General features: G+C 42.9%; 1 protein-coding gene across 8 annotated transcripts in view; it reads right to left on the bottom strand.

Annotated features, from left to right (window-relative positions):
- Positions 1-1,349: 1,349 nt before the first annotated feature.
- The window catches only part of PARD3 (par-3 family cell polarity regulator), a 1,320,414-nt gene continuing 1,295,292 nt past the window's right edge, over positions 1,350-26,471 (bottom strand). For all 8 annotated transcript variants that reach the window (XM_085631870.1, XM_085631866.1, XM_085631868.1 and 5 more), the window contains 2 exons: positions 12,647-12,774; positions 1,350-3,387 (listed from right to left, as the gene is read on the bottom strand). In XM_085631870.1, coding sequence (XP_085487996.1) covers positions 2,994-3,387; positions 12,647-12,774 — 522 coding nt within the window. In that variant the 3' untranslated portion in view covers positions 1,350-2,993. The remainder of the gene's footprint in view (positions 3,388-12,646; positions 12,775-26,471) is intronic.

Consider the following 26,471-nt stretch of genomic DNA (forward strand, 5'->3'; position numbering starts at 1 on the left):
TATTTTTTATTGTTCTTTTTGGCATGATTCATCATCAACCAGTTCTGTCAAGTCAATGTACCAGTAGCAAGGGCTCTGCTGCAGCAGGAAAGCAGCAGCATCAGTACACATATATTATGTGCCAGGCGATGCTCACTTGCGGAGAACTCCATCTGTGCAATGTTTTCTTGCACTACTATAAGAAGTGGGCTGTAAATTCAATGTCATCTGTTTAAACTCCCACTGCTACGCTTCAGGATATTCAACACAACAGCAATATTGGCAGCTGAGAGACGAAAGAAGATATTTCAGGATTGACTGGTTAGCCAGAAGAAGGGCTAGCACTCAAAACGTATGGAAGATAAAAAAATAAATTATAGTTAACATTCAACAGTAAAGTTAAAAAAACTTTTTAAACAATTAATGAATGAAATGATGTTGGGAAAGCTTTCATCTACAGGATTCAAGATGTCAAACTTGTCATGTCTCACAATGTTCTACTGTAAACATGTTAAAAGACATGGTCCAACCCCAGTTATGACAATACAATCATTAAGGATGGCTGATGAAAGCTACTGATTGTAAAGCACATTGCGACAGAAGAATACACGTGTGATCCATTGTTATGACTAACACCTCCACCTCCTTGAACAGAGCCCTTTCTCTGTAGTGTTACTTTGCAAGAGACTATGCATATTACGTCATCTGTTTCAAGAAGTACCCAAAAGAATCTTAAATGTATTAACTGTGACAAAAACTGGACAGTTTTCTAACCACAGCGTTATCCTTATACCGCCTCTAAAAGGATGCTTATTGCCACCATGGGCCAATGTCAGACAGATAAAGCACCATACTTTGACCAATCACGAACAAATCCGCATACACGAACATCCTTTCAGGCTTTCGGATAAGTCATTATCTGGGCTGGAAGGCAATCTGCTGCAAAAGTGTCCATTCCCATTATCGCACTTCTTGACTTGTGAAAGTTAATTTTAAAAATCCTCGGGAAACGTACGGTAAGTCAGATAAAGGTCTGATGTGTGAATGAGACCATTAAAATGAAAGGACAGGGATCAAGCGAGAAGCTCAGGAGAGTTTCCAAGCGGAACACCTGTGTGTTTCAGCAAGGTACCTAATTATAACACATTCCTAATTATGCGACTGTTAAAAAAAAAACTGCGTTAAAAAACTCACAGCAGGGCCCTTGTAAACACGGTTCACCTTCTGAATATATAGCTTACTGATGTAAAAGGTGCTCTGGTTATACAACTATCCAGTAACACAATTGCATATTTTCTTTCTGTGTGTGGAAATACCCAATTTAAATGCCACCTTGCAAAGGCTTGATGAAGAGTAATAGCACTCAAAGCTCTGGATGAAAACAGTCTTTTATTCTAAAGTTTGTATTTACAGGGAAAGCAGCTCTACGCCATTTTGTAAACTCTTTGCGGTAAGAGCCAGTCATCCAAAGTTACTGTGCTTACATTATGCTTACATTAGCAACATTTTCTGAACACTGTAGTACACTGATAATAAAAAAAAACTTGGGATTAAAAAGACACGTACGTGTGCAGAAGGAGGTTCACATATATATATATTTTTTAAATGAATGACAAAAATAATATATACCAGTAAACAAAAATAGGCATATTTGTTTAAATCACGCAGTACATAACGTTATGATGTTTTTTTTTTTACATGATAATGCTGAGCTTCACTCTCGAGCGTCTACGTCTGGATTTACAGGCACTTCAGCAACCCAGCAAATGCATTATTCACAACAAATGCAGAAGCCACAGTCTCATTGTCCCAGATGCCTATTAATAAACCTCATCACCCGAGCTGTCTTTTGACTGAAGTTGCTCGTGGGTGTTGGTGCGATTTTGTTTAACAGTGTTGCTCTGTTTTCCAATCATTCCTAGGAGCCCACACTGTCTACCAATTGTTATCACAACACAAAGTAGGCAGCACTGGGATGTATATAGTAAGGTCCACAACACAACAATGTCAACTGTTTTCTGGACAATGAAGATACAGTTGATTCTCCGCTTTCCTTTGCTTTGAAGTTCTCCCACTTTCCAATCTGCTGGGAGGATATTCATTACTGCTTATGTTGAGCTATACTAGGGCATAGTAACATTTGCAGATAAATTATCTTCTTTGTGTGCTTTTCATTAGGCTAGAAATGCACTGCAAGAAACTGTCCTTTGACTATAGTGCATGATTTCTGCCCTGCTCTCCATTCTTTCTAAGCTCTTGCCATTCTCAACATTTAAGGACGACAATTACAGATCAACAAGCTTCCACATGGACACAGTCATCTTTTCTATTCTTATTCCAGGTTGGTATGATTGTATAACGAGATGAAAAGGCAGTGTAACAGGGCCCCCGACATAATAATAAAAAAAAAAAACTAAGGTTTTATTTTTTAAGTTTGATTCAAGGCATTTTCAAAGGGTCAGAACGGAGCACACTTTGAAAGGATAAATAAGCAATAAAAGTTTAAATGATTCATTTAAACATTTCATAAAGCTGTACTCTTTAGTAATAATAAGACATTTTCATCCACTGAACACATCATGAAACAGTTACAAAAATATAAATGCAGTATTGATTAATTTTAACTCCCAGTTAATTTAATCCCACAGTATTTTATGTAGAGTGGATGAAACAATACACTGCAAAGTACAAAAGAGTACAACATAACAGACCCTTACTGGCTGTTAAATGGGGCCAGAGAGGGCGTCTATATAGTTTTTAATGTTGATACACAGTTTACAAATGATTGTCAAAAAGTGAAGAAAAAAAAGTCCACGTAAAAAGGATAACACTTGAAAAAGGTGGCAAAGACTTACAAAGGCCCACTAATGCTTTGTCCATATTGCTAAAGGCACTGAAACTGACAACAAAAATTATGTCAAAGTACCCTTGGTTTAAAAAGTATTCAAACTACAAAGTCTTTATAAGAAAATGTTCTGTATTGCCATATATACTTTTCAGTTTCTTCTTTGACCTCAAGAATAAAATGGCCTTCCCTTTTCTGGTGTCTGTACTCGGTTCAAACGGGCCACTTGAGAAGGTGACGGTGGAACATCTTGTCTGAATGGGCCTTTAGGAAGTGTACAGTTGGGGTCTTGAACTTTCTTATATGAATCATAATTGTTTGGTCCTTCAGATGATGTCTTTTTTTTAAGTTGCTGCTCCTTCCGACGTTGCTCCTGGCGAAGAAGCTCCTGGGCTTCCATCATTACCCTCGCATTAAAGCCATGTCCTCCCATGTAGCCATTCCTCGAACCTTGGTAGCTGGAATATCGGGGGTTGTCTTTTGCTGTTTGGAATCCTTCACCAGGAGAATAGTTCTGTTCCCAGGAGTCTTGTGACATAGAACTTGGATTCTTTCGGCTTTGCCTGAAAAACATTAAAAAAAACACATTAAGCTTAGAATTTCTTTAAGTGTCCTACCTATCAAAGACTCTCAAGAAAATCCCAAGCATAAAAATGGGTGTCTTTTCCTATAGTCTGATATTTCTTGTGTACAACGTTTTTCCCTATGCTATTAAGATTAAGTATTTATAAAAACCGGGCATATACAGTTTAGTAGAATTCAAGGACAGACACAATGTGATTTTGGATGCTACAACAGTATGTGTGCAATAAGGATAATAACAGATAATAACTAAGATTTAATCTACAGTTTAGAGTTCTTGTTGAAGAAATGTTTAACAGACTGAGCTGCCAAAGCTGTATGGGCCATTCACAATTTGGTTTTTTCTACGGTAGGCAGCCACAGGAGAGAGCCTGCAACTATTGTTACAAGGATGCGTGCACTGCAATAGGCTTGTCACAGCATGCTACAGTACCCGTGATTCACTGAAGGTAACTTGACCGCTTTTATACATTTTCAATGCGCACAAAACAAAGAAAACTATAGAGTATAAATTGTTTGAAATCCTTTATTCCTTTCAAACGTTTAGTGTTGCTACAAGCAATGTGTCTTAAAATAAGAAACAAATATATTAAATTAGTAAAAATTCTGGCTAAAATGATAGCAGCTAGGCACCAACCTTTGGTCCCTAAGTTAATTCTTCCGGATGAATCAGGGTTTGTCCCTAAGCGATCTACGGCCCCCAATCTCCGTACAATATTTGCAGTATTGCATCATTTGGATCCAGAGACTCCTGCAGTTGCTGTGCTTCGAGGTGCAGCAAAAGCATTTGATTCGCTCCAGTGGGGGTATATGTTTGTAGTGCTACGACGGATGGGCATGCCGCTTTTTTTTGTAAAATCAATACAGATACTATACACCAACCTGGTAGCTCGGGTACGAGTGAATGGATGGGTATCAGACTGTTTTCTGATTTGTAGGGGTACATGGCAAGACTGCCCATTGTCCCCGATGCTTTTTCCCTTGCTCTGGAGCCGTTAGCATGCAAAATAAGGCAGAAGCACTCGGACGTCACAATGGGGTTCCCGGCAGCGCCCATCAATTATTTCGCTATACGCGGATGACATGGTATTTTATGTGAGGGATCCAGATACACAACTCTCCCCATGTGGCGGGAATATGTACTATTGAAAGGCAATCTGGGCTGGGGATAAACTGGGCGAAGTCTATAATTTTCCCATTGACTGGCTGTACTCCAAGGGTGGTGTCAGATTACCCTCTAGCCTGGTAGGCTGACCTGGTGAAATATTTGGGGGTATGGGTGCATAAAGACCCGGAACGGTGTTAAAAATGAATTATTGGCGGGCTGTCAATGCAATTACTGAACAAATTTCACGTTGGAAGCGTCTGCCATTGTCACTCGCAGACAGAATCGCTGTTGTAAAAATGACAGTGCTTCCCAAGTTGCTGTATCTATTTATCAATGTACCAATTAAGCTAAATATCGCCTTTTTTCAAACATTACAAACTTGCCTATTGTCCTAAATCAGGGTTGGTAAGCAACCAAGGTGCAGCTGAAGCACGCTGGCATTACCCTTCGAAAGAGGTGGCTTTGAGGCACCAGACATAGGTTTATACTACTTATGTGCACAGGCGCAGTTCACGTATTACTGGCTGTTTCCGCAGAAATACATGCCGCATTTGACAGTGGAGACAGATGTTGTGCATCCAGGTCCATTACCAGCTAGAATTCTCCATAGAAACACAGGTGGTAGTAGTAGGAAAGTTAACCCAATGGATTGCACCTTATGGGCATGGAACACCCTAGCCAAACGGGCGAGTAGAAAATTCATCTTTGCTCCAGATATGCCACTCAAGGCACACCCGGGGATATCAGTGGCGCAGAAGCGTGGGGCTCTTAATCTGCTTCAAAAGGCAGGAATTGCGAAACTGGGAGATATGTATTGGAACGCAACCTTTCTAACGATGGCAGAGTTTCAAGCTGGGCAACAGTATGCACTTATGCATGGGTTTATTTATGCTAGATTGCGGGCGGCGGTGTGCGCTCTGTGGCGTGATTTTCCAAAGGAACCGCAAATGCCGAGGGCATTGCAGGCTGTTTTGAGGGGTGGTGAATGTAGGGGATTGATAACTAGAATATATTTTGCATCTCAACATTAAAATGAATGGGAGGATTCCCCGGCATTTGACAAATGGAATGCTGTCCTAGAGAACCCCTTAACGCATGAGAATTGGGAAATGTGCTGTAAATTGACGGGACGTCTAACTGCCAATTGCAATCTGAGAATTATTCATTTTAAATATATACAGCATATATACTATACGCCTGTCAGGTTATATAAATTTGGGCTGCAAGAGGATGCGAGGTGTATTAGATGCTGTCAGGATGACGCAGACTTTTTGCACTTGGCATGGTCATGCCCTGCTATATACAAATTTTGGTGTGTGGTTGTAGGAGCAATATCTGAAATGATATCTGATAATATTGCTTGAAAACCGGAAGTGTGCCTGTAAGGTCTGTTGACTAAAGTCAAGCCGTGCAATAGATGTATTGTGGCAATAGCTACACTTATGGCCAAGCGTGTAGGTGCAATTTACTGGAATTCCAAAGCTGTACCGACACTGAGAAAATGGGTTTGTGAACTTGTATATTGTAAGGAACAATTAAGCATGTATGCAGAGGAGTTACCGGAGGCCTCTAGGCCTATTGATTTTTGGCCTCCACTTACTGTTTACCTGTTAGCACACCCCGATATTGTTTAGATATATGTTATTATAGATTTAAATATTATGTGACTTGGAAAAAATGATATAATATTGCACTGCACTGCTGTCTTTAGGATGTTTAGCTGTAAGTCTGTATACTCTCTCTGCATATAAGGTTGGGATGGGGGGAGGGGGTGTTTGAATAAATAGTGGGAGGGGTAAATATTGTAGCAAGGGCCGCTGAATCTTATATTGAAATAATTCACTATTGATGATGTATGTGACTGTATGACTTGCTGTATGGTATTTTTGTGCTTTAATAAAAATGTATTTTTTAAAAAAAGATTTAAGAGAAGAAATTAGCAATCCCCACTTTGGTTGAAGGCTAACATGAAGGCATTTGATCTTCACTTGTTCCTCCCACACAAGATGAAAATAGCAGGCTCTGCTATTATACAGAACGTAAAGCCATAATGTTTAAACAGGTATGCAAGTGTGAACCATCTCTGTAACTAAAATTAGGCTTTCCTTTCAGTGCTGCAAATATGTTGGAGTTTTATTTGTTGTTCACATTTTTGGCAAACACAGCAGATACCACTCTGCCTATATTTATTGCAGTAATAATGCATATCATGTGCACTAGTATAGGGATTTGAATTTTATAAATTAACAATTAAAATATATCTATTGTTGCTTAGCGCTTTTTAGTGTGGTCTTACTTTATGAAAGAGGTTTTGGGTTCAACTATTACAGCGACTTCAAAAATGATTTGTCATTACCTGAAACACATCTCACTTAAATATTTGCAGTTTAACTGGTTTTCTCTCTCAGTTTTGCGTACTGACTAAGTCCTTAGAGCCAGGGGACTAGAACCAAATTCTGGGCCGTGTTCTAGGAGATGACCTAGAAAACTTAACAACTAACAGCTTAACATTTTTAAGAATCTGTCTCTAAATATGTACCACATCAAGTCCTTAAAAACTGTCACTCAAAGCCCCTCATCAATTTCATTTACTTGACCTCCATCTATTTGCCAGTGGCAAGTCTGGTTGAATCATCTGAAATCCTCAGAGCCACTTCTGACCTCCTACCTAAGACTCATACAAATTTTGTGGTACAACAAACTAGGGTCTAGCTGAATCGGAATCCTCCATTTCCTAATACACAGTGGCTGCTCCATAGTGCTTATTGTTTGCAATACTTGCGTCAGAACCCCTTTCAGATGGCCACGGGACAAGCAGGAACTTCTGGGTAAAATGGTGGTGGTTGAGACCTTTTACTCCTAGTATGTGCTCTGAGCAACTAGGCCAAGTACCTCTTCCGCACTTGACTTTCAGAGGAAGTGTGAGTCGAGCAGTCCAAGGATTCTCGGGGAGGAGGCAGTGGTACGGTGAACATAGGCTCAAAACTCTATACATGTTCAGCAAGAAAAATTAATGAATGTCCAGACAGATACTTGCTATTATAGAAAGTAGCTTACACTTACACACACACACACACACATACACACAAACACACACACCCCCACCCCACCCCAAAATACAGTGCATACTAAATAATAATACTCTGCATAAGGTCTGTATTCTAGCAAGGTCCCCACGGGCATGAGCATCCCACTCTAACTACGGACTGGGTTATTCACCAATAATTTGAGGCAACAGCCAAGCTAGGTTCGACCAGAGAATATGAGTCTTGGAAGCCCCACAATGACTACTTAAAGTCAAAGTGTCCCAGTGCCCCAGGCGCTACAGTCAGAGCAGTCTCTGCAACTATTACCTGTTCTAGTTAAAGACCAGATGGAGAACTTTCAGTGGTCCGGGATGGAGGACGACAGTGACAGGTGCCAGGGCGGACCGGTAGTCTCTTCGAGGCCTGCATGTGTTCTGGACTCCGCCATTTTTGTGGTAAGCACCCTTTGGATCTGATGGCAGATTCTGGGTGTTCCTTACATTTGGATGATGAAGATGATGTAGCAGCTCTGAGTTTATAGTTTGCACTTGGTTTGTAGGTCACAGCCCACTACTCCTTCCACAGTCCCTTGAGATATAGGGGTTGTTTCCTGCATCGTCAAGGCGACATCTTCCTGCGGGTCACAACAATGACTAGAGCAATGACCCTCTCGTTATCACAGAACTGCACCAGGGTGACAGTCATCAAGATTCAGTTCAGAACCCCACCTGGTATATGGGGTTGTGAACAGGCACTTAAGATGGTGTCCTGGTTCGGCAGGGCAACGGCCCTCTTCATCACAATGCACCACCATGGCGACTGCCCTTAATCTTCAGCATGGGCCTCCCCTGGCATATGGGTTTGTGAACAATGCACACGGGTGAATGGCCTGATCAGTGCGGCATTCCCGATGTAGACTAGAATCCCTCACACTGCTCCAGTGACCCACCAGACAGAATCCCCATTACACCTGGTGCCCTATAGGCAATCTCCCGCTCTACACAGGGTCCTCTAGTCTTGGATTAGGCAAAAGCTGGTGCTCCAGACTAAGTGGTCTTGATTTTCCTGGGCGATGCCCCCTCATCAAGTAGGGAGACTGGTCTTTGTCCAAACAGGCATAACTTGTGCTAAACTTCTCCATGCTAATGTACAGCTTTAGTTTGACAATTTGGGAGTCTCCGGCTCCCCTTTTTATAATCCATTTGCAAACACAAATGGTCTTTGAAGTACCTGTTTTGGGGATTGCCCACTTGAAGTGCCCATTCCCCTATTCTGGTCTTTCTCCAGAAAGCAGTCTGTCACAGCAGGAGTGTCTCCAAATCTGATAGCCCCAAACACAAGTCATGGGAGTGATTCGAGGTTCACATCTGGATGTCAACCTCAGTGATATGTGCATCCAAATATTACCAAACGTCTAGCAGCCCTACTGTTTATGATTACAGCCCTTCTCCTTCTTGATATAGGTCCAGGCCCCTTTGACCAGTGACCTCTTAAAATCAAAGAGATCTTTTGAAGTGCACGAAGAGCCTGGTTCTTCTTTCCACCAGTGTGTGTTCCCACCCAGGTCTCAGGAATGCATCACTCCACAAACCTGTCTGGTAGGAATCCTCTACCTTCATATGTTGTTCCAGCTAGCCCTGGTTCTCCCAAAAAGGAGCCCACAGATTTCCATATATTGTGCCCTTCACAAGCACACACACATCTCTGTGCACACTCAGAAATACATATGTGCAGGTTCTTATGAAATGTACCCTTTGCAAGCACACATACTTCCCAGAGCGAACACGCAACTACGTAATCTAACTCTTATTTAATCTACCACTTTATATGCACACGTGCATCCCACCATTCACATGCCCCATGCACCTTATATGGCACTGCATACAACCCAATGCAGGGCAAGACTGCAATACACGAGACAGACCTAGGGTCATGGTGCACACACATAACCCGTGTTTGATCAGGACCAGAAATTGTTACCAAGGATCCAGATATCACTGCAGCAGGAACACTCAGGGCAGGGGTACACGCATATTACAGTTCGACTGACTTTTATGTCCCAAAAGGTTGCTATTGTACCGATCACATTGTTGATCTCACAAAAACTATTAACAGTCTACTACTGCTGTCGAGCAGTGGTGTAAGTACGTGCATCTCTAAAAAACATATCTTCATCTGAAACCTGGAAGGTAGCGCTGTTACTCTGAGCACAGCACTGGCATGCCACTTCACAAACGAATTCAGTAAAACACTCAGACCTTTGCTCATGGAGCCAACTGCAAAAGGTGAGGAGCATATACACAAAGGTGTAAGCAACAGTGGCTTGGGCACTAAACTAAGTTAAATGGGCCCCATAATCCTGTTGGCTAGACAAGGGTACATACAATGGGCGAGCAGTGGACACCTCGCAGTCCTGTGATCCAGTGCCACTGCATAATGATTGACAGTTCTTTGCATATTTGCAGTTTAGAAGGGGTCCCAGTGACACCCCGCCATGCACTACCCTCATCCCCGCTGTTTCATTAGAGGTCTGTGTTTTACAGTCCATGTTATCATAAAGTATTTGAATGTGCCACAATCATTTAACTCCATTGCTAAATCCTTTAGGATTCAGAAAAGGCCTTTCAGTTTGGCTGATGTTCCTGGAGTAACAATAGTCTATCTCCAGAGCTCAGAACAGCAAGAATTGCGATGGCCCTTGGTGCAACACCCTAGAAGAACCGTAATGGATGAACGAGAGTACGGGACAACTAACATGCTGCTTTTAAAGACCTAGCCCTCATGTGTTATTGCTTGAATACCCAGAAGAAGAAAAAAACATTTTAACTTTCCTTATGATTTAAAATGCAAACTATTTTCAAGAGCAGAAAAAGTAGGGGGGAAAATGCAACTACAAAACGAGAAGTCGCTGCTCGGCTGAATATTAACCTTTTCTAAAAGGAGGAGCCAGTTTCAATTTCGAGCACATCATTTGCAAACCAGTGAAAGTTTATAGGTGAGAAAATAGTTTACAAATTTGCATGGAGAGTGCAACAGACCCCCGCCCCTCCAAAACTCCTGTAAAAAAAAATAATGTTTATCTAAAATTAAAACTCTTAAATACCTCTACTTCTACAGCAAGAACCTATTCACACACACAAAGACAGGCACACACACAAGAAACACTAAAAAAGAAAGGACTAATATCTTTAGATGGAATGAAAATATATATGTCAGAAATAAAGAAAGATTGTGGATAGTGGAAGAAAAGACTAGTAGACCCCAATTGAATAGACAAAGTGCAGGAAAGACCTCCCCCCCCCCCCCCCCCCCAAGCTTTAGGACACATAAGGTATCTAAGTGATGCCAGAAAGCCATCACATCTTACAGTGCCCTTGAATGGCTGAACTTTCCTTCTGCCCTTTACGCCAATTTACCTACTTGTCTTGACCTTTCTGTGAAGACTAAACACTGTTGCCAACTTAAAAATAAGAGCAAAGAAATGATACAATCAAGCACAATTATCAATCTGTAGTTGTAGATGACGATTAACCCAGGCACACTTTTGTTTAACATCACAATGTCGTTTTAGTCCCTTTTCTTCGGGAGTGTTTTTTGCAGTACAAAGGCTCACTAAGCTCCAACCATTTGGTTTGCTTCATGGCACTGACTTTAAAGCTGACATCTAAATTGTTTGCCTTATATAACCATTATTTTTCAAGCCCATATCCAAATGTGAAGAAGAAAGTGCTCTAATTGTCACAACTTTAAAGTTAATGGTCCAAACACTTAGTGGGGGGAAAAGGCCAATAGGAAATTGCTTAAGGGTATGACCCTGCCGTGTTTACTCACCCTGCAGGCATTATGGTTTTCATTTCTTTGTCTTCCTCCTTTCTCAATATACACACACGCACACACAAACACACACACACACACACGATTGTCTGGTATAAAACGAGACGTCCTATTATATAGCCCTGGTGAACAGTGCCAAAGTCGGACGCCAGAGTTCTGCAGCCTGGCTTCTTAGGACAGTGTGTGCATCTGTGGGGCTCACGTTCACTTTAAAGGGAGCCACTGTGAGGCTGATCCATCTACTTTGCGAAAAGCCCCACCCACAAGGCCAGAATTCAGTAAACCAGATATTCTGCAGAGAGTGGAGGTGGACTTTCGGCCTTTTTAGTAATTAATTTCCCCAAAGCAATAAGTCGTGTGTTTAAGGGCCAGGATGTCACTGTACAATTGCGCCCACAAAAACCAAGTACCCCATCTTATCAGGGAGTTTTTCATGAAGCACAGATGCTTGTATGAATTACAGGCACTCAGTTGTGGCTGTCACTTCAGAGATCCGCTCATGCTGTAAAAGAAGAACCGGACAAGACCACCTCTTTTTCAGGAAAATGTTTGAAACACCTGTTCTGGCTTTTTCTGGCTAAAATTACATTCTTTCATCATCGTCACAAAAATCCTATCCGTTTGAACTATCTCTTTTCCATCTGGGAAACCTCCAGCCATTTATTAAATGTGCAGTCAGTTATTTCTCAAACTAATTTTAGGTAAAGCAGCGCCACAGAAAAGAGGAAATATATATTTATTATGGCAACGCGTCACTGTGCCTAGGAAGAAGGTTCTTGCTTGGCATACGTGGTGCGCGTAACCAGCTTCAGCATTCAGGTATTGCAACTGAAAGCAATGGCAGAGCATGCAGCCGTAAATCAAAGACCGTGCACGCACTCATGAAAGAAGCGCCTTGTGGTGATCCAGTTAGCAGCGCTGCGAGAGGCACTTCAAGGGAGTTCATTCATCTGCTCATTCATTCAAATAGAGTTTCAGGGAGCAAGAGATGGAAATAAAGGTCGTGGAAGGCATACGAGTGGTAAAGACGTTTACGTGGTAAGTGTACCGTTGTAAACGTAACACGTAGAAAAGCCTTCGTGGTTAAGGATGTTAAAGGAAATAAAGTGTATGGGAGTTAAGCACTTGTGCGTGTTTCTGTCATCAAGGGCTTCAACGCCTCACTAGGGATAGCAAGCGCTATTTAAAAGCAAATACAATACCGAGAGGCCACAAAAGCTGGGATGGGACCTACTTCTGGGCGCATCTGACACACAGGCAATAGCGCCTTACCTAGGCAGTGAGCTGTACTGGCGCTGGGCCTGCTGGAAGCTCTCCCGGTCTTCTTGCCTCTCTCGCTGCGCCTGCACCTCTACAGACACCGAGTGCCTGCCACTCTGGGTGTAGTTGCTGGAATTTGGCTGCAATATAAAACGCAGTGTATTAACGATCAGAAAACAAGCACAACTGATGGCCTCAATTAAACAAGAGCGGCGTTTAAGGAAAGACCAAAACAGAATTTTGAGGAAAGTTAGGTCCTTTGATTGTTAATTCACAAGTTGCTCTGTAACTCTATTGCAGGTATTACTACCGCCCTGTAGGAGATCTGCTTGATACATTTTATGGTTAACTGACTGGTAGGAGTGTTAGTGTCAGTGCTTCCGTGGATTTTGCGTTGCACATGTATAGATTCACTAATAATGGCAGGGTTTATTTTCAGATCAAACACCTGCTTTCTGTTTCTAGCTGCCTTACCCCCGCATTGATATTAGAATATGTGCACACAAAAAATAAAAAACTAGTCCCCTTCGGTGTCCAATGCTAGATACTCTCACATTCAGGGGGCATCAGCGTATTCAAAATGTCCCTTTTGTAATTATTTCGTCAACAATTTGTGCAGACAAAAAATAAAAACAGAACAGGTACAAAGTTGGCACCAGAAGGCAAGGAGACACAATGGGCATTGGTGAAACGGCACACAGGAGAAGGGAAAGGCAGAGGAGCGTCGCCCCACTGGCCCAGATCCAGCAAGAGAAAAATAAAACGATGTTCTACCATTGTTCTACTTTTCATTTGCTGGCTCTGAGCCAGTGCTGTAAGGAGGAGGGGCATGGGAGGGGGGAGGAGGAGTGTTATGTGCACTTCTAAGTGCGCATGTGTATGGCTAGCCGTCTCAGGCTGGCCAAACACACATGGGCACTTGGGTTTCTTCAACCCAGCTGTACTGAACATCCGGGCTGGAGAAACAGCACAGACTCCCTGTCCTGAGCAGAGCATCCTTTCAGCCTGCTCAGGCCAATCCACACGCTGCTCTCATAGCATGACAGCAGCGCGGGGTTTGCACAGGGAGTCTGATGCTGCCCCAGTGCCTGCTGGGACAAGGAAGACGCAGGAGGCAGCTGGCACCTCCAAGTAAGTGTTTTAAAAAAAAAAAATATTAAACCCTTCTCTCGCTCCCCCATGCCCTTCCACCCGCCTCACACCTCTTCATTGTGTCGGCTGCCACTGGAACCATGGACCGTAGCTCTGGGGAATGGGAGGCCAACGGGGATGTGGGACACAACCTGGGCATAGAATGCCCATGAGGGTACAGGTTGGGCAGGGCCATTGGAGCAGAGGGTGCAGAACAGGCGCTGGAGGGCATGAGCAGGGTGGCACAATAACAGCTACAAGTCTAAAAAACATCAGTAACAAAAGTTGTAGCGGAAATCTGCAGTTGGACATAAGTTCTAAACAAGCAGACAAGCCTTATAAGCATCAGTCTTCTGAGTAGGAGTGGAGCGGATATCATATCTAAGACAAAATATGAAGCTAAGTAATCTATTTTTTTCAAGAAAACGAGTAGAATCAGAATTATTATTTTTTATTTGATTTGGTTTAAATCATAAAAAGAGAGGCTTAACCGCTAAAACACATAAAATTAATAAGCAAAATAATTAATAAATTCTCGTTTAAAATTTGTGATAAAAACGTTTTATTTATTTTTTTAAACACAGAGTACAGTTGGTTCCATTCGGTCTTATAATTGTGAGTCTAACTATGAGATATGTAGTTCTTATGCAGGCTTCGGGGTAATTGTATGGGCTTTTTTACTTTACATGCTTTGCCAGTTCAAGTTATCTGCTCTCTTTTCTAGTCCGTTTGCAGCTAAACTCAAAAACGTTAATGCTATACATGCCAATTGCACAGCCGAACCTCCTAAACATTTTATTTCTGCGGATCTGCAAATGAATACACATTCTTAACCTGCACTGTTCGATGAAAAACTATAAATTGTGTTCTAACATCTTATGCCACTCCCACTTCAAAACATTAAAGAAGGGACATTACATGAACTGTTATGTGACTAATGCTTTTCTTTGCCAATGTCTAAAACTGCAAGGTATAAATCAGAATGCCCTACAAAATGCAGCAGACAATTTAATTAAAAATGCATTATCTGTGGTTAGAAAAAACGGCTATATAGCTGTGGCTATTAATCATATCAACAACTTCCAATGTTGAAAACAAAACGTTAAATGTAGGTACGTCCTAGTGTGTTTCTGCAGAGAATACAGGTTTTGAAAGCTATATCCAACTCAAAGGGCCAGTTTTTCCAGACACACAACAATATGCCAATAAAAAGAAAAACTCCTAAAAGCCACAATGTTTGCGAACTGTGTGTCACTGTGCGCATACACTTGTGCTCTGCTCCTATGAAGGAAAGAGGACACTTAATACTTAAGTGCCAGGACTCTAGTCAGGGGGCCCCACACTGCCCCTGCCATGCTGCCAATGATAGACACAACTAATAACGATCACACGCCTTCATGTGTGACAATTAGGACCATTTCAGGCCTCCAAAGCTATAAGAATGGCATGGGCGGCAGATAATAGTCATTTTTAATGGCTATTGAATTAATAATTAACTGTTGTGGTCTTCTCTAAATTAGCCAAACAGTGCCACCTTAAGGCAGCATGTCTGGCAAGCTCTGGTGCTGACAAATAAGTGCTGGTTCCTAGCACCGGAAACCACCGGCTCAAATTAAGCACTGCAAGTTATGCCTAATCAGTGCAAGGCATACGCCTTGACCCCAAAGAACACAAAGTCATTGAGGAAAAGCCATGCCGAAATATATCATTGAATGTATTTTATGAACACATCACATTTTCTAATATAACATACGACTCACCATACGCAGGAACAGTCCTTCCCAGTAGGGCTATGAACTGCTGAGATTAGAGTATTAAAGTTGGCGTGGCCTACCTATCCAGGCTCGTTCTGTGGTTCCTCATCAGATGCAACATATATTCTCTTGAGTGGTCACAAAAGGTGGGAACATCCCCTCACTTTTTATGGCCAACCCAACATGCCAGTATAGCTGAATCATATATTTCTGTTATAACAGTACTCTTTTTTAGATAAGAAGGTACAACATTTATGAAAAACTTGACTACGGACTTTGTAGTAATATCTGGGACAGACGATGCTGTTTTTCTTTGCTCTTTTTATGTTCTTAAACTGTAATCAGTTGATCTAGACTCTGCAGATTACCCTGTTAAAACAGAGAGGATATCAAAATGATTTGGCATAAACAAAACAGCTCATGAGTCCTGCATTGAATGGGACTTAAGAAAACAAGCTTGATGCTTGGCACTGCAAACAGTGGGGTCTCTCAAGGACCTGTGGCATGGGCACATTGAAATGCTCCAATCATTATTTGGGGCCACAGATGGGGAGGAATGTATTTCTTGTTATGCGTGTAAGAAGTCAGAAAAAAACAGCCAGTCTTTCATCTGGGTGTCCAAGGACCATGTATGAACCAACCAAGTTGTACAAGAGGGGAGGCGAAACTTTGCTCTTATGTATTCTCCATCACATTGGGGTAGGAGGGCATGGAAGAGTTGATGGAAAATCACTGCCTTGGCAACCTCTAGCCACGACAATTGTGTTATTCCCTGAGGTGCAAGGTGGTGATAGCCAAGCTTTGTATTGGCTCCACAGCTTCTTTCCAGCTGCATTACTGGGAGAACGAAGGGGTGACCTGGGAAAATAAAAGGGTGGCCTGAAAAAACTGTAGCCTCTGAGAAGGTTTCCAAATGTCCTACAAGTGTCATCTTGCTCACTCAAGTTTCAATTCACATAATACTTGTCACATAATATTTTTTGTTATAATGATCAGTTAAAAATCCGGCGGCTGTAGAGATAGGGCCATGTCATGCAAAGGGGCGCACGGGCAAATGATTTAGTGCATGAATTTACAGGAGTGTGCAAATGGCATTAATAATAAAATGGACTTGTATTGCCTTTTCTTATTCACACTTGCACTAACACATGTACACTTGCATTTAGGCATGATGAAAATTGTTCCCACATGCCTACCAATCCATAGTACATCCCTGGTAGCTTGTTTCTGATCATTTATTTCTACAGTGGGTGGGGTGTTTGCGGATTTTAAATCATTTTTTATTTAGCTTTTCTAGACCCTGCTCAAGAAGTGACACTTTTTTCCCTTGCCAAACACCAGTCCCAAAACCCCTAACATTCTGGAATCAGATATCTGGAGGACCTTTTCACTAAAGACCTTTTTAAGACACCAGGACAGAAGGTCATTTTGAATCTCAAGGTATTCGACCCTAAGGCTGATGCCAGGAGAGGCCTCCCCTGGCTCGCTACAGATAATGAATTGACCAATCAAGATCTCTGCACACCATGGACAATAATCAATGCTTTATACAATACTACGTTTTTTCATATAGAGGATGAGATCGCACTTCTACCATTTCTAAGCGCTCAGAAGTGGTACCATTACCAATTTAATGACTCCTTATTTAATGGTACTCTATTTGCCCACCATTTGAAGGATTTGATGCTGAATCTGTGGCTCAATTTGATTGTCTGTTCCAAAGAGAAATATATCAAACGAATCTTACATGGGAATAGGAAAAGGTATCTTTTCAATAGCATGTTTTGTGGAGCCAGGCCTCCTGTTCCACAACAGCACACCCTTTGACGGAGAATTTGATGACCACCTGCTTTCTCCCCGCCCACGTGTGAGCGCTGTATAGTTGAGCTAGCAACACAAAGAATCTGAACAACAATCCTAGAAACCTTCTCATGGTTGTGCTAAATCTTTGACTAAATAACCACTTTTAGTATCAATATAGAATATTTCCTTGCTACTGATTACTTTGAAAGAAAAATAAGTGCTGGGTCCAACATTTTTCTTAGGAGCTCACTGTCGGCACTGCCGAACGGCAGCACTTGAAATGTACCAAGTGCCTTGTCTTGGTTACACCTCATGCTTCTTTTGTCCCCATCCTCTCACTTTATCTTACTCATGCCAAGGGTGTAATGCAGGCCCTTACAACCCCTCTGGTGCAGGGGGGGGGTGTCCCAATCATTCGAAGGACCCTCGATCTTCAGAGGAGCCCCATTCAGCCCAAGACCAATGGAAATCAGTGAGATATGGGAGACCTAGGGGCGCCCCTCCAGATGCTGTATGGCCCCATCATATTGCATTACACCACTGACTCATGCAAGTTCTATTCAACCCTGATGTCTCCCTATGTCATTGTTTTCCTATATTTTGCTTCATCCTTTCTTCTGCCTTTTCCACCCTTCTCTCTCATTCTCTGGATCAAAGTGTGATGATAAAAATAAAATCTGAACCCCAAAAATAAGTACAGCTGCACATCAGATGCAACCACCAGTACAAAATAAGCACGGTGACTCACACTATCCCAATCTAACTGTCCTTCACCAATGCTCTGTTGGGAGGGCCGAACTGGCCATAGCGGGCATTGGGCGTTTTCCCGAGAGGCTGGAAGAGTGGGGGCCAGATTTGCAGAAGTGGGGGCCGATTTTTGTTACTGGGGGCCCGTTTTGCAGCGGTGCTGCAATATCGGCCCCCAGTATCAGAAGCAGCAGTGATTCACACTTGCTCCCCTCTCCCACCCCCCAGGGCTGGTACTACAAAATTGCCATTGCTCATTGTAAGCAACAACAACCCCTGAGATCTACTTTACATTGATCTGGATTTTCAATTTATGTCTGAGTATTCCATATATTAAAGCTTTTTTTTAAAAAAGATATGATGTTATGGTGTTTAAAATCAATAGAAGCTAATTCATATATAGATTTTCCCAAAGCATGGATCGTTGGGCTTGTTTAGATTTGTGGGATAATGAGTCTTCCACTTTTCATAGCAATTACAAGAACTTTCAGGCTAGCCAGAGCGCGTCCTCGCGCAATGCATCTGCTTCTCATTCAAGAAGCAGAATTCTCTGTTATTACTACTATTAAATCTCGCATTTGCTACCTACTGGATGGAGATATATATATATATATATATACATTGACTGGAAAAAGATAATGTGGCATTATAGTTAGGTGAAATATGTCAGTTCAAACGTACATTTTAAACTAAAAAGAATACAGAAATTCAACAGTTACAGTAATTTCAAATAACTCTCCTTCTCGCCATGCACGTTGTCGTCGTCAATGATGTCAGTTCAGTTGTCATCAGTAGCGTTATGTCATGACTGTTGTAATATATGAGTTGTTAAGCAGTGCATGGCGATGGCGCAATTTAGAATTACTTGAAATAGCTTTAACTGACGTTATAATTACTTGAAATAGATGTAACTGACATTTTCACCCAACTATAATGTCACTTTTAACCTTTGATTTTTTTCAGTAAATTTGAGGGGGTTTTTTGCAATGCAAAGATAGATATTATTACCATACCGAACTATAATGTCACTTTAACCTTGGGTTTTTTCAGTGAATTTCTACATTTATTGTCTTTTTAACAATACTATTTTATCACCATAGGTAAAGGCAAATCCACTCTGCGCATGGCCTGCTGCCGTGCACAGCACTGGGTCGCCGCAGGACCCAACTCCCCCTCCATGCGAACCCCAACCCCCGTCGCGCACGGACTGTGCCTGTTCGCTACAACCCATCGCAGACACTCAGGCCCGATTCATTTAAAAAATAAAAAAAAATCAGATCTTGAAAGACTCTTGCATTAGCCAATGTGGCCTCCTGTGCTGCTGTGGGACTCCTTTGAGTCCAGGAGGCCGCACTGGCTCCTGTGAGACACCCACAGGATAACGAAAAACCCAAAAGCATATTTTTTTTAATTTGGCTTCTGGGGGTCAGGGTACCCCCCAAATCTGCCCCCTTATACCTTTTGTTCTGAACTTTCAAAACACGTGTCCTCAAAAGGCAGCCGCAATATTTCTCTTCATGGTGCAGCTAGCCAATAACAGCATGAACTTGCACAGGCGTTTACTTGAGCCTCTTGCTCCCATGGTATCGAGGTGGCCGACGGGGAAAAGGAGCCCCTCTGCCAATCAGATTGCTCTATTATTTGAAGTTGCATGATTGTAGGACTGTAGCGAGCCTCCCGTGAACCCAACTGCCCAGATATATAACGTTTTTTGAACCTCAATTTTTTTTAAACTACTAAAAATATTGACACCAACCACAAAAAAAAAACACTCTTTTTGGACCAAGATCTGGCTTTCTGCCAAATTTAGTGTAATTCTGTTCATCCTTCTGTACTGTACCGCTGTTCAATTCCCTATGGAAAATTGCATAGGGAAATTGAATTTTGGGGAACCCTCTTTTTTGTCAGTCGCTGCATGATGGATCACCCCAAAACTTTCCAAGAAGGAGCTGAGGTGGAAGAACTGGTTTTTTGGAAGGTTTCGTGAAGCTTAGTGAAACAGTGCAAAATGTATATATAAAGGGAGATCCCTCCTACAATCCAATAAACGTGGACGGTAAAATTGCATAAACATGCATTGACACGCAAATGACCGAATGAAAAGCAGCACTGACAGAACCAGAGGTTTAGACTTGTATAAGGAAATGGCTTTGTGTGTGAGCTGTGGAATGGCGCAAGCACAAGAGTGCCCTCTCTAAAGGGCATAAGTAGTACAAGCGCTTGGTGGGGATACATCAGGCTGCCATTTGGGAAGAAATGCAGGCAAGGTGGTAAAATGAGTGCTTAATGGTTTCTCTCCCAGGGACTCTAGTAGATGCTGCTCATCTTGGCTTGCTTGCACTCCTGGTCCCTCCTGTTTTTGGAAATCTCTATCAACCCCGAAAGCTCCGGGCCGTATGGTTAGCTTTGTTGCTCTTTGCATTCATGCCCAGCTGCTCCAAAGATGTATGTGTATACTTTGCAGGTACATAGCAAGGTTTGCAACCCCAGAGGTACCACCTCAAACTTTCATCCTCCATAGCTGAAAAGAGAGGTCTAGTCACCTTCAGGTTCATCTCATCTCCCCCTGCCAGACTGGTCTCACTCCCCAAACTCTGACCGATAAAGTCTTTTACACACTGGCTACCCTTGCAACACTCGGCAGCCTATTAATTGCAGGGCCCAACCAGCCTTTCATCCATTGCAGCTCAATAAAATATTTATCATTAGGGGGCTGAAGTCAAAGTGAGTTCAACCTCCTTTCCTCAGTCTTTGGATCGCTGACCGTTTGGCTGCCCCGTAGTGGAGTCATTGCTCACCGTGTTTCAGTGATGTGGTGAACCTGCAGGAGCACAGGTTCAAATCCTAGCAGGGCCAACTCAAAATGTCATCCTTGCCATCTTAATAAAACAAGTGCGATTAGGTGGTGGAGTCACTGTGATTCCACTTGTTGCTCTGAGAATCAGAACCTTCTCCATCTGCCAGCCTTGTCCCAATTCCAATCAGCCTCCCGAAACCCCTGACATTCTGATGGTCCTTGTGCAATTATTGCTTCTCTGGTTTAGCAGTGTGTTAAACCCACAGGTTCAAAGGCTTAATTTCCCAAGGGACCACTTCAGCCTGTCATGCTGTCCATGTTAATGAAATAGGAATCACTGGAAGGTAGTGGCTATAGTGACCCTTTTATGACCACCCCTAACCCCAGCCTGCCCGGGCCACTCACACTGTTCCCAAGTCTAAAGTAGGTCAAGGCAGCTATCCAAAGGGCCACCATCCTCAACTCAGTGCCACGTTAGGGTGCAGTGGGTAAGCTGCCAGGCTAGAAACAAACAGTTCTTCAGCACAGCGGGGTGAACAGTTGGTCAGTGTGCAATGCAGCGGAGTACCAGGGCTGGCTGATTGCCACGAGCTGTGCCCCGCTCACCATCTTTTTAACGAGTAAAACGCTCTTTGGCCAAGATTCAGATTCAGCTAAGAAACCACGGCGACAAATAAGCAAGTTGTTGGCCTGGCACAGGTGATGTTCCTACACTGAGGCCCAGAACATCAAGTAGTGGGTTTTTTTCCTTCACCAACACACTCTTCCATCCTCATGTACACTTAATAGATTCTCCAAGAACTAGAGTATTTGGCATTCTGTGCTCTGCTTTTGATTCAAGGCGAGTAACAGTCTATGCACGAGGACAAGTCCGAGGTTTCTTGGAGTGAATGGCAGCATCCGTCTACTGACCTCAAGTGTCAATCACAGGCGCTCCCCACCCAGGAACTGCCTCGCCTACTCACCTACAGCCCCTTATAGGGAAGATACATGTGTGGTCGGGCAACCAATGTGCACATAATAGAGACTGAGGCTGAATGTATGTGCCTCATACATAAGAGACAGGGCATATTCTAAAACCCTGTCTAGGTTTTACTAAACGATGGACCAACAAGCACAGACACCTACTACCTACTGGCATTCCATACTGTAATTTATCCAACGTTTCCCAAATCCTTTTTTTTGGAATAGGGTGAATTCACTTGTATGTCCTGCCATCTTGTGATTATTGCCTGTGAGGAGAAGGGCGGCATTTATAACTGAATTGCAACCAAGCATGCATAGAAATATCCCTTTACTGGCTACTCCTCAACAGTGACAAAGACCCAGCTTGACGGCTTGGGAGGTTCACAGGGCAAACCTCTGACAGACGATGCCCCACTCTGAAACTAAACATTATTTCATCTCACGGACCCTTTTTGTTATTAAAGCTCTTACCTATATGTCCTTTTTAACTGTTCTCAATGTAAGCATATTTGTAAGTGTTAGGTGTGATCATGGCTATGTGCAATATTTCTATGTACTTTTATGGTCTATTTCTCATCAGACCGAATAAAGATATATTGATGATGTCCTCCTGTGTGTGTATAAGACATCGAGGGCTGACTGGCAGGATAGCGGTGGGCTCTGCTACACACACCCACTGCCAAGTGCAATTTACAATGCCCTGCTAAAAACACACAGAGATGTAAGACAGGGTGGCAGGGTTCAAATGCACTTGAGCTGTGAAGGTCGCGGCATGCCCTTTAGAAATACCACGGACGGCCCGTGAGCACCTGAACAAACAGCACAGACGGAGCAGGGGGAGATTATGGCAATTACCAGCGCCATCCCGAGAGCATGGCGGCATGTGGCAAATGTTACCTTAGCAGGCAGCGGGGCCTTGGAAGTGATTGAAGGAGAGGCTTCCGCTGACCTTCAGACCCGGAGAAGTTCAAGGTTCCGGCGACAATGGCGGCCGCTCTGAATAAACAGCGCTCCCGCCAATAATCGCCAGACACAGCACTTCTCGCCTTTATGTCTTGTGTTATTTTCATGCTTACAGACCGTGAAAATAAGAAATGGGGGCTCCTCCTCCTAGAAGAGAACTTTGAATCCAGTCGATAAAAGTTGTTCAGGGCGTTGGTCTAAGAGTAGGTTTTTTTTAAAAAAAAACTCAGATCACAAAAATGACGATTTGTTCGGGATTCCTCGTTTGCTGATGCGAGTGAGACATTACAATATTTACTGCAGTTGTAAAGACTTGTTAAGCCTCTGCTGGGAATGTACATGGCCGGGAAATAAGGAACATGTGATCTTAGGTGCTGGGTTCAATGGGGGTTAAGTGGGGTCGTCGCCTGCAGAGAGTGCTTTTATGGACCGAGTTAAAAGAAAAGAAAATGAGGAATAACATTCGGTCCCCAACTAACAGTCTGTATCCAGTTAAAAATGGAAATCAGAGTATTACTGAGAAAGTGCGGATTTAGATATCAGAATGGCGGATAAGGCAGGCCTTTCTCTGGACCGCTCTAATGAAAACAGCCCAACTGCAGGGAGTGGAGGTGAGTTGGAAGGGCCTCTCGACTGAAGCTCGGGTGTGCCATGCATACTGAAGACGGCACTAGCAGCCAAATCTTATTGCCATCGTAATGTTCACTGCCAAGGTCTTTGATTAAGCTGGGCTGCAAATTAATATGCAATTGTCTGCAATAAACGACATGCTTTGTAAGTGGAAGTAACCATCTGTCTGGTGCATGTGTTGTATTTTTTCGAAGTGAACATGGGCCATGTGTTGTTAAAAGTACATCTATTAAGCAAAAGGCGTTTCTTTGTGAAATATTAAGCCAGGCTTTGATAGATAACCCTTCATGTGGCATTATCAGACAAAGCTGTCTTGTCAGTATAGTGGTGATAAGGGCAGACCAGACAGTAAATAGAGAGTGTACTGGTTCAGTGACATCTTGACACTGCCACAGGGAGATACACAGGGACGGGAGACTAACACCCCAGCAAAGAGTGATATACAGACAGAAACAGGACGATACAGGGCAGTATCTTCACTGGAGCAAGATGACACTGGCACTCGCATATGGAGATGTAAACAATGGGGCAGGGAGACACAGATACCAGGTCAACGGAAACCAAACACCGGGAAAGAGAGACATCAATGTAGGGACAGAGAAACATGGACACTGGAGACAAGGAAACAAAGACAGCCGGACAAGGAGACAAAGACACCAAGACAAGGAGACAAAGACACCGGGACAAGGAGACAAAGACAGCCAGACAAGGAGACAAAGACAGCCAGACAAGGAGACAAAGACAGCCAGACAAGGAGACAAAGACACCAGGACAAGGAGGAAAAGACAGCTGACAAGGAGGCAAAGACAGCCGGACAAGGAGACAAAGACACCGAGACAAGGAGACAAAGACAGCCAGACAAGGAGATAAAGACACCAGGAAAAGGAGGAAAAGACAGCTGGACAAGGAGACATGAACACCAGGACAAGGAGACATGAACACCAAGACAAGGAGACAAAGACACCGGGACAAGGAGACAAAGACAGCCGGACAAGAAGGCAAAGACAGCCGGACAAGAAGGCAAAGACAGCCGGACAAGGAGGCAAAGACACCAAGACAAGGAGACAAAGACACCAAGACAAGGAGACAAAGACACCGGGACAAGGAGACAAAGACACCGGGACAAGGAGACAAAGACAGCCAGACAAGGAGACAAAGACAGCCAGACAAGGAGACAAAGACAGCCAGACACGGAGATAAAGACACCAGGACACGGAGGAAAAGACAGCTGGACAAGGAGACATGAACACCAGGACAAGGAGACAAAGACACCGGGACAAGGAGACAAAGACAGCCGGACAAGGAGACAAAGACAGCCGGACAAGGAGACAAAGACAGCCGGACAAGGAGGCATGAACATCAGGACAAGGAGACAAAGACAGCTGGACAAGGAGACATGAAAACCAGACTGCGTTTTCTTCTTGTTGAACAATGTAAAGAATGTTGCATGTAGTAGACTTTAATATTGATTTCAGTCAACAAAACTGGTGTGCTATGTGTACGGATAAACAATTTAAAGCTCCATCTGATCTAGGAACAAAGTTTAAAGGTGACCTTTTTCTTACTCTGCCACTAATGATGCTAAATCCGCTCTGTCTCACAGTTTTGTGATTCTCCTATTTTCACAATATAACCTTGCTATAACTAACTTTTCAAAGTTCTATGTATGGCCCATAGAGCGATGTAAGGTAGAGGCCCCCTGCTGATTCAAAGATTACTCTGCCCTCACACACCCAAGCAATCACTACGTTCTGGGAACTCCTTCCGGTTGACCATTCCGAAGGTCATAAAGGCAAGATGTGGTGGCCGTTCCTTTGCCTTCTGACCGCTAAGTTCTGGAACGCCCTCCCCGCCAAACTCAGATTGGCCAAGTCAGAGATCTCTTTTACGAAACTTTTAACAACTCATCTATTCTAATTTTGGCAGGACTGGCCCAGGTCTGCAGGTGCGGCTAACTAAGCACCGGGAGCACAGACGAGTAATTAGTTACTTCTCCATTGGTATGGGCTGCCCGAGTCGAATAACGCAGTGTTTGGTTTTCAAGTGAGGAGGATCATGCACCCATGAGATTTCAAGTTTTTAAATTACTTTTTGGGACTTGTGCATCTGCTGAGCTGGGTTTTGCAGCTTCTTTTTTTGCAGAAATCGCAAAGAATTAGGGAGTGATTGAAATAGTGCATTCAGCTGCAACCGGGTTAGCCATTTTATTTTTACTATGCGCAGTGACTGGGAGTGTTAAATTGACACGTCCTGGTAGATACAGTTGCATCTCAAATCCAACATATGAAGAAATACCAGTTGTCTCACACTTCACCGTGAACACACTTTCCTGTGGATGTATTCAGTAGATAGAGATGGTGCTGAATATGGATTGAATACTCTCAAACCAAAAGAGTGTGCCTGACATCAGAAGAGAGAAAATGGACGGAGAGACAGTTCTAGGAGTAGTCAATGCACTGTCAGTGAGAGAAATCAAAATGGAGACACCTGACCTATCTGTGTTTATTGCTACTATTTAATTCAACAGTTTGCAGAACACATTTTAGTGGGACCAATTGTTGATTTTCAGTCTTCTGAAGTTCGAGAGTATGGTAGGACTGTATTTATCTTGAGATGTAGGAATTAATTCAGAGCCTTAAAGTACATGATGTGAATGTTCTGTAAAAGCAGGAGTTTATTAAAAAAAGGATCACTGTTTCCAACAGAAGATACTAAAAAGGATTGGGGTCTGAACTCTTTATGGAAAGAACTACACATAACCTCAAAAACTGAAGAGAACAATACTATGTGGTGAATGGTCCTAGTCCTTTCCAACGTTCAAACAGAAAAGTTACCTTTAAAGTGCATAGAAAACACCAGCCAGCTGAGTTCATCAATCCAACAACAAAAATATTTACAAGTTTTGTAACGAAGACAGCAAAACTATCAAAATCTCTCTGCAGCACGCAGGTTTTTTAGTAGGTGCTTGCACCTCGAAACAGCGCAGCAGAAGCCGTGACTGCTTCACTCCCGCTAATGGGAGAAAAACAAGGAGATGCCAAGTGTG

This window comes from Triturus cristatus, chromosome 10, assembly GCF_964204655.1.
Source record: "Triturus cristatus chromosome 10, aTriCri1.1, whole genome shotgun sequence".
Classification (NCBI taxonomy): domain Eukaryota; kingdom Metazoa; phylum Chordata; class Amphibia; order Caudata; family Salamandridae; genus Triturus; species Triturus cristatus.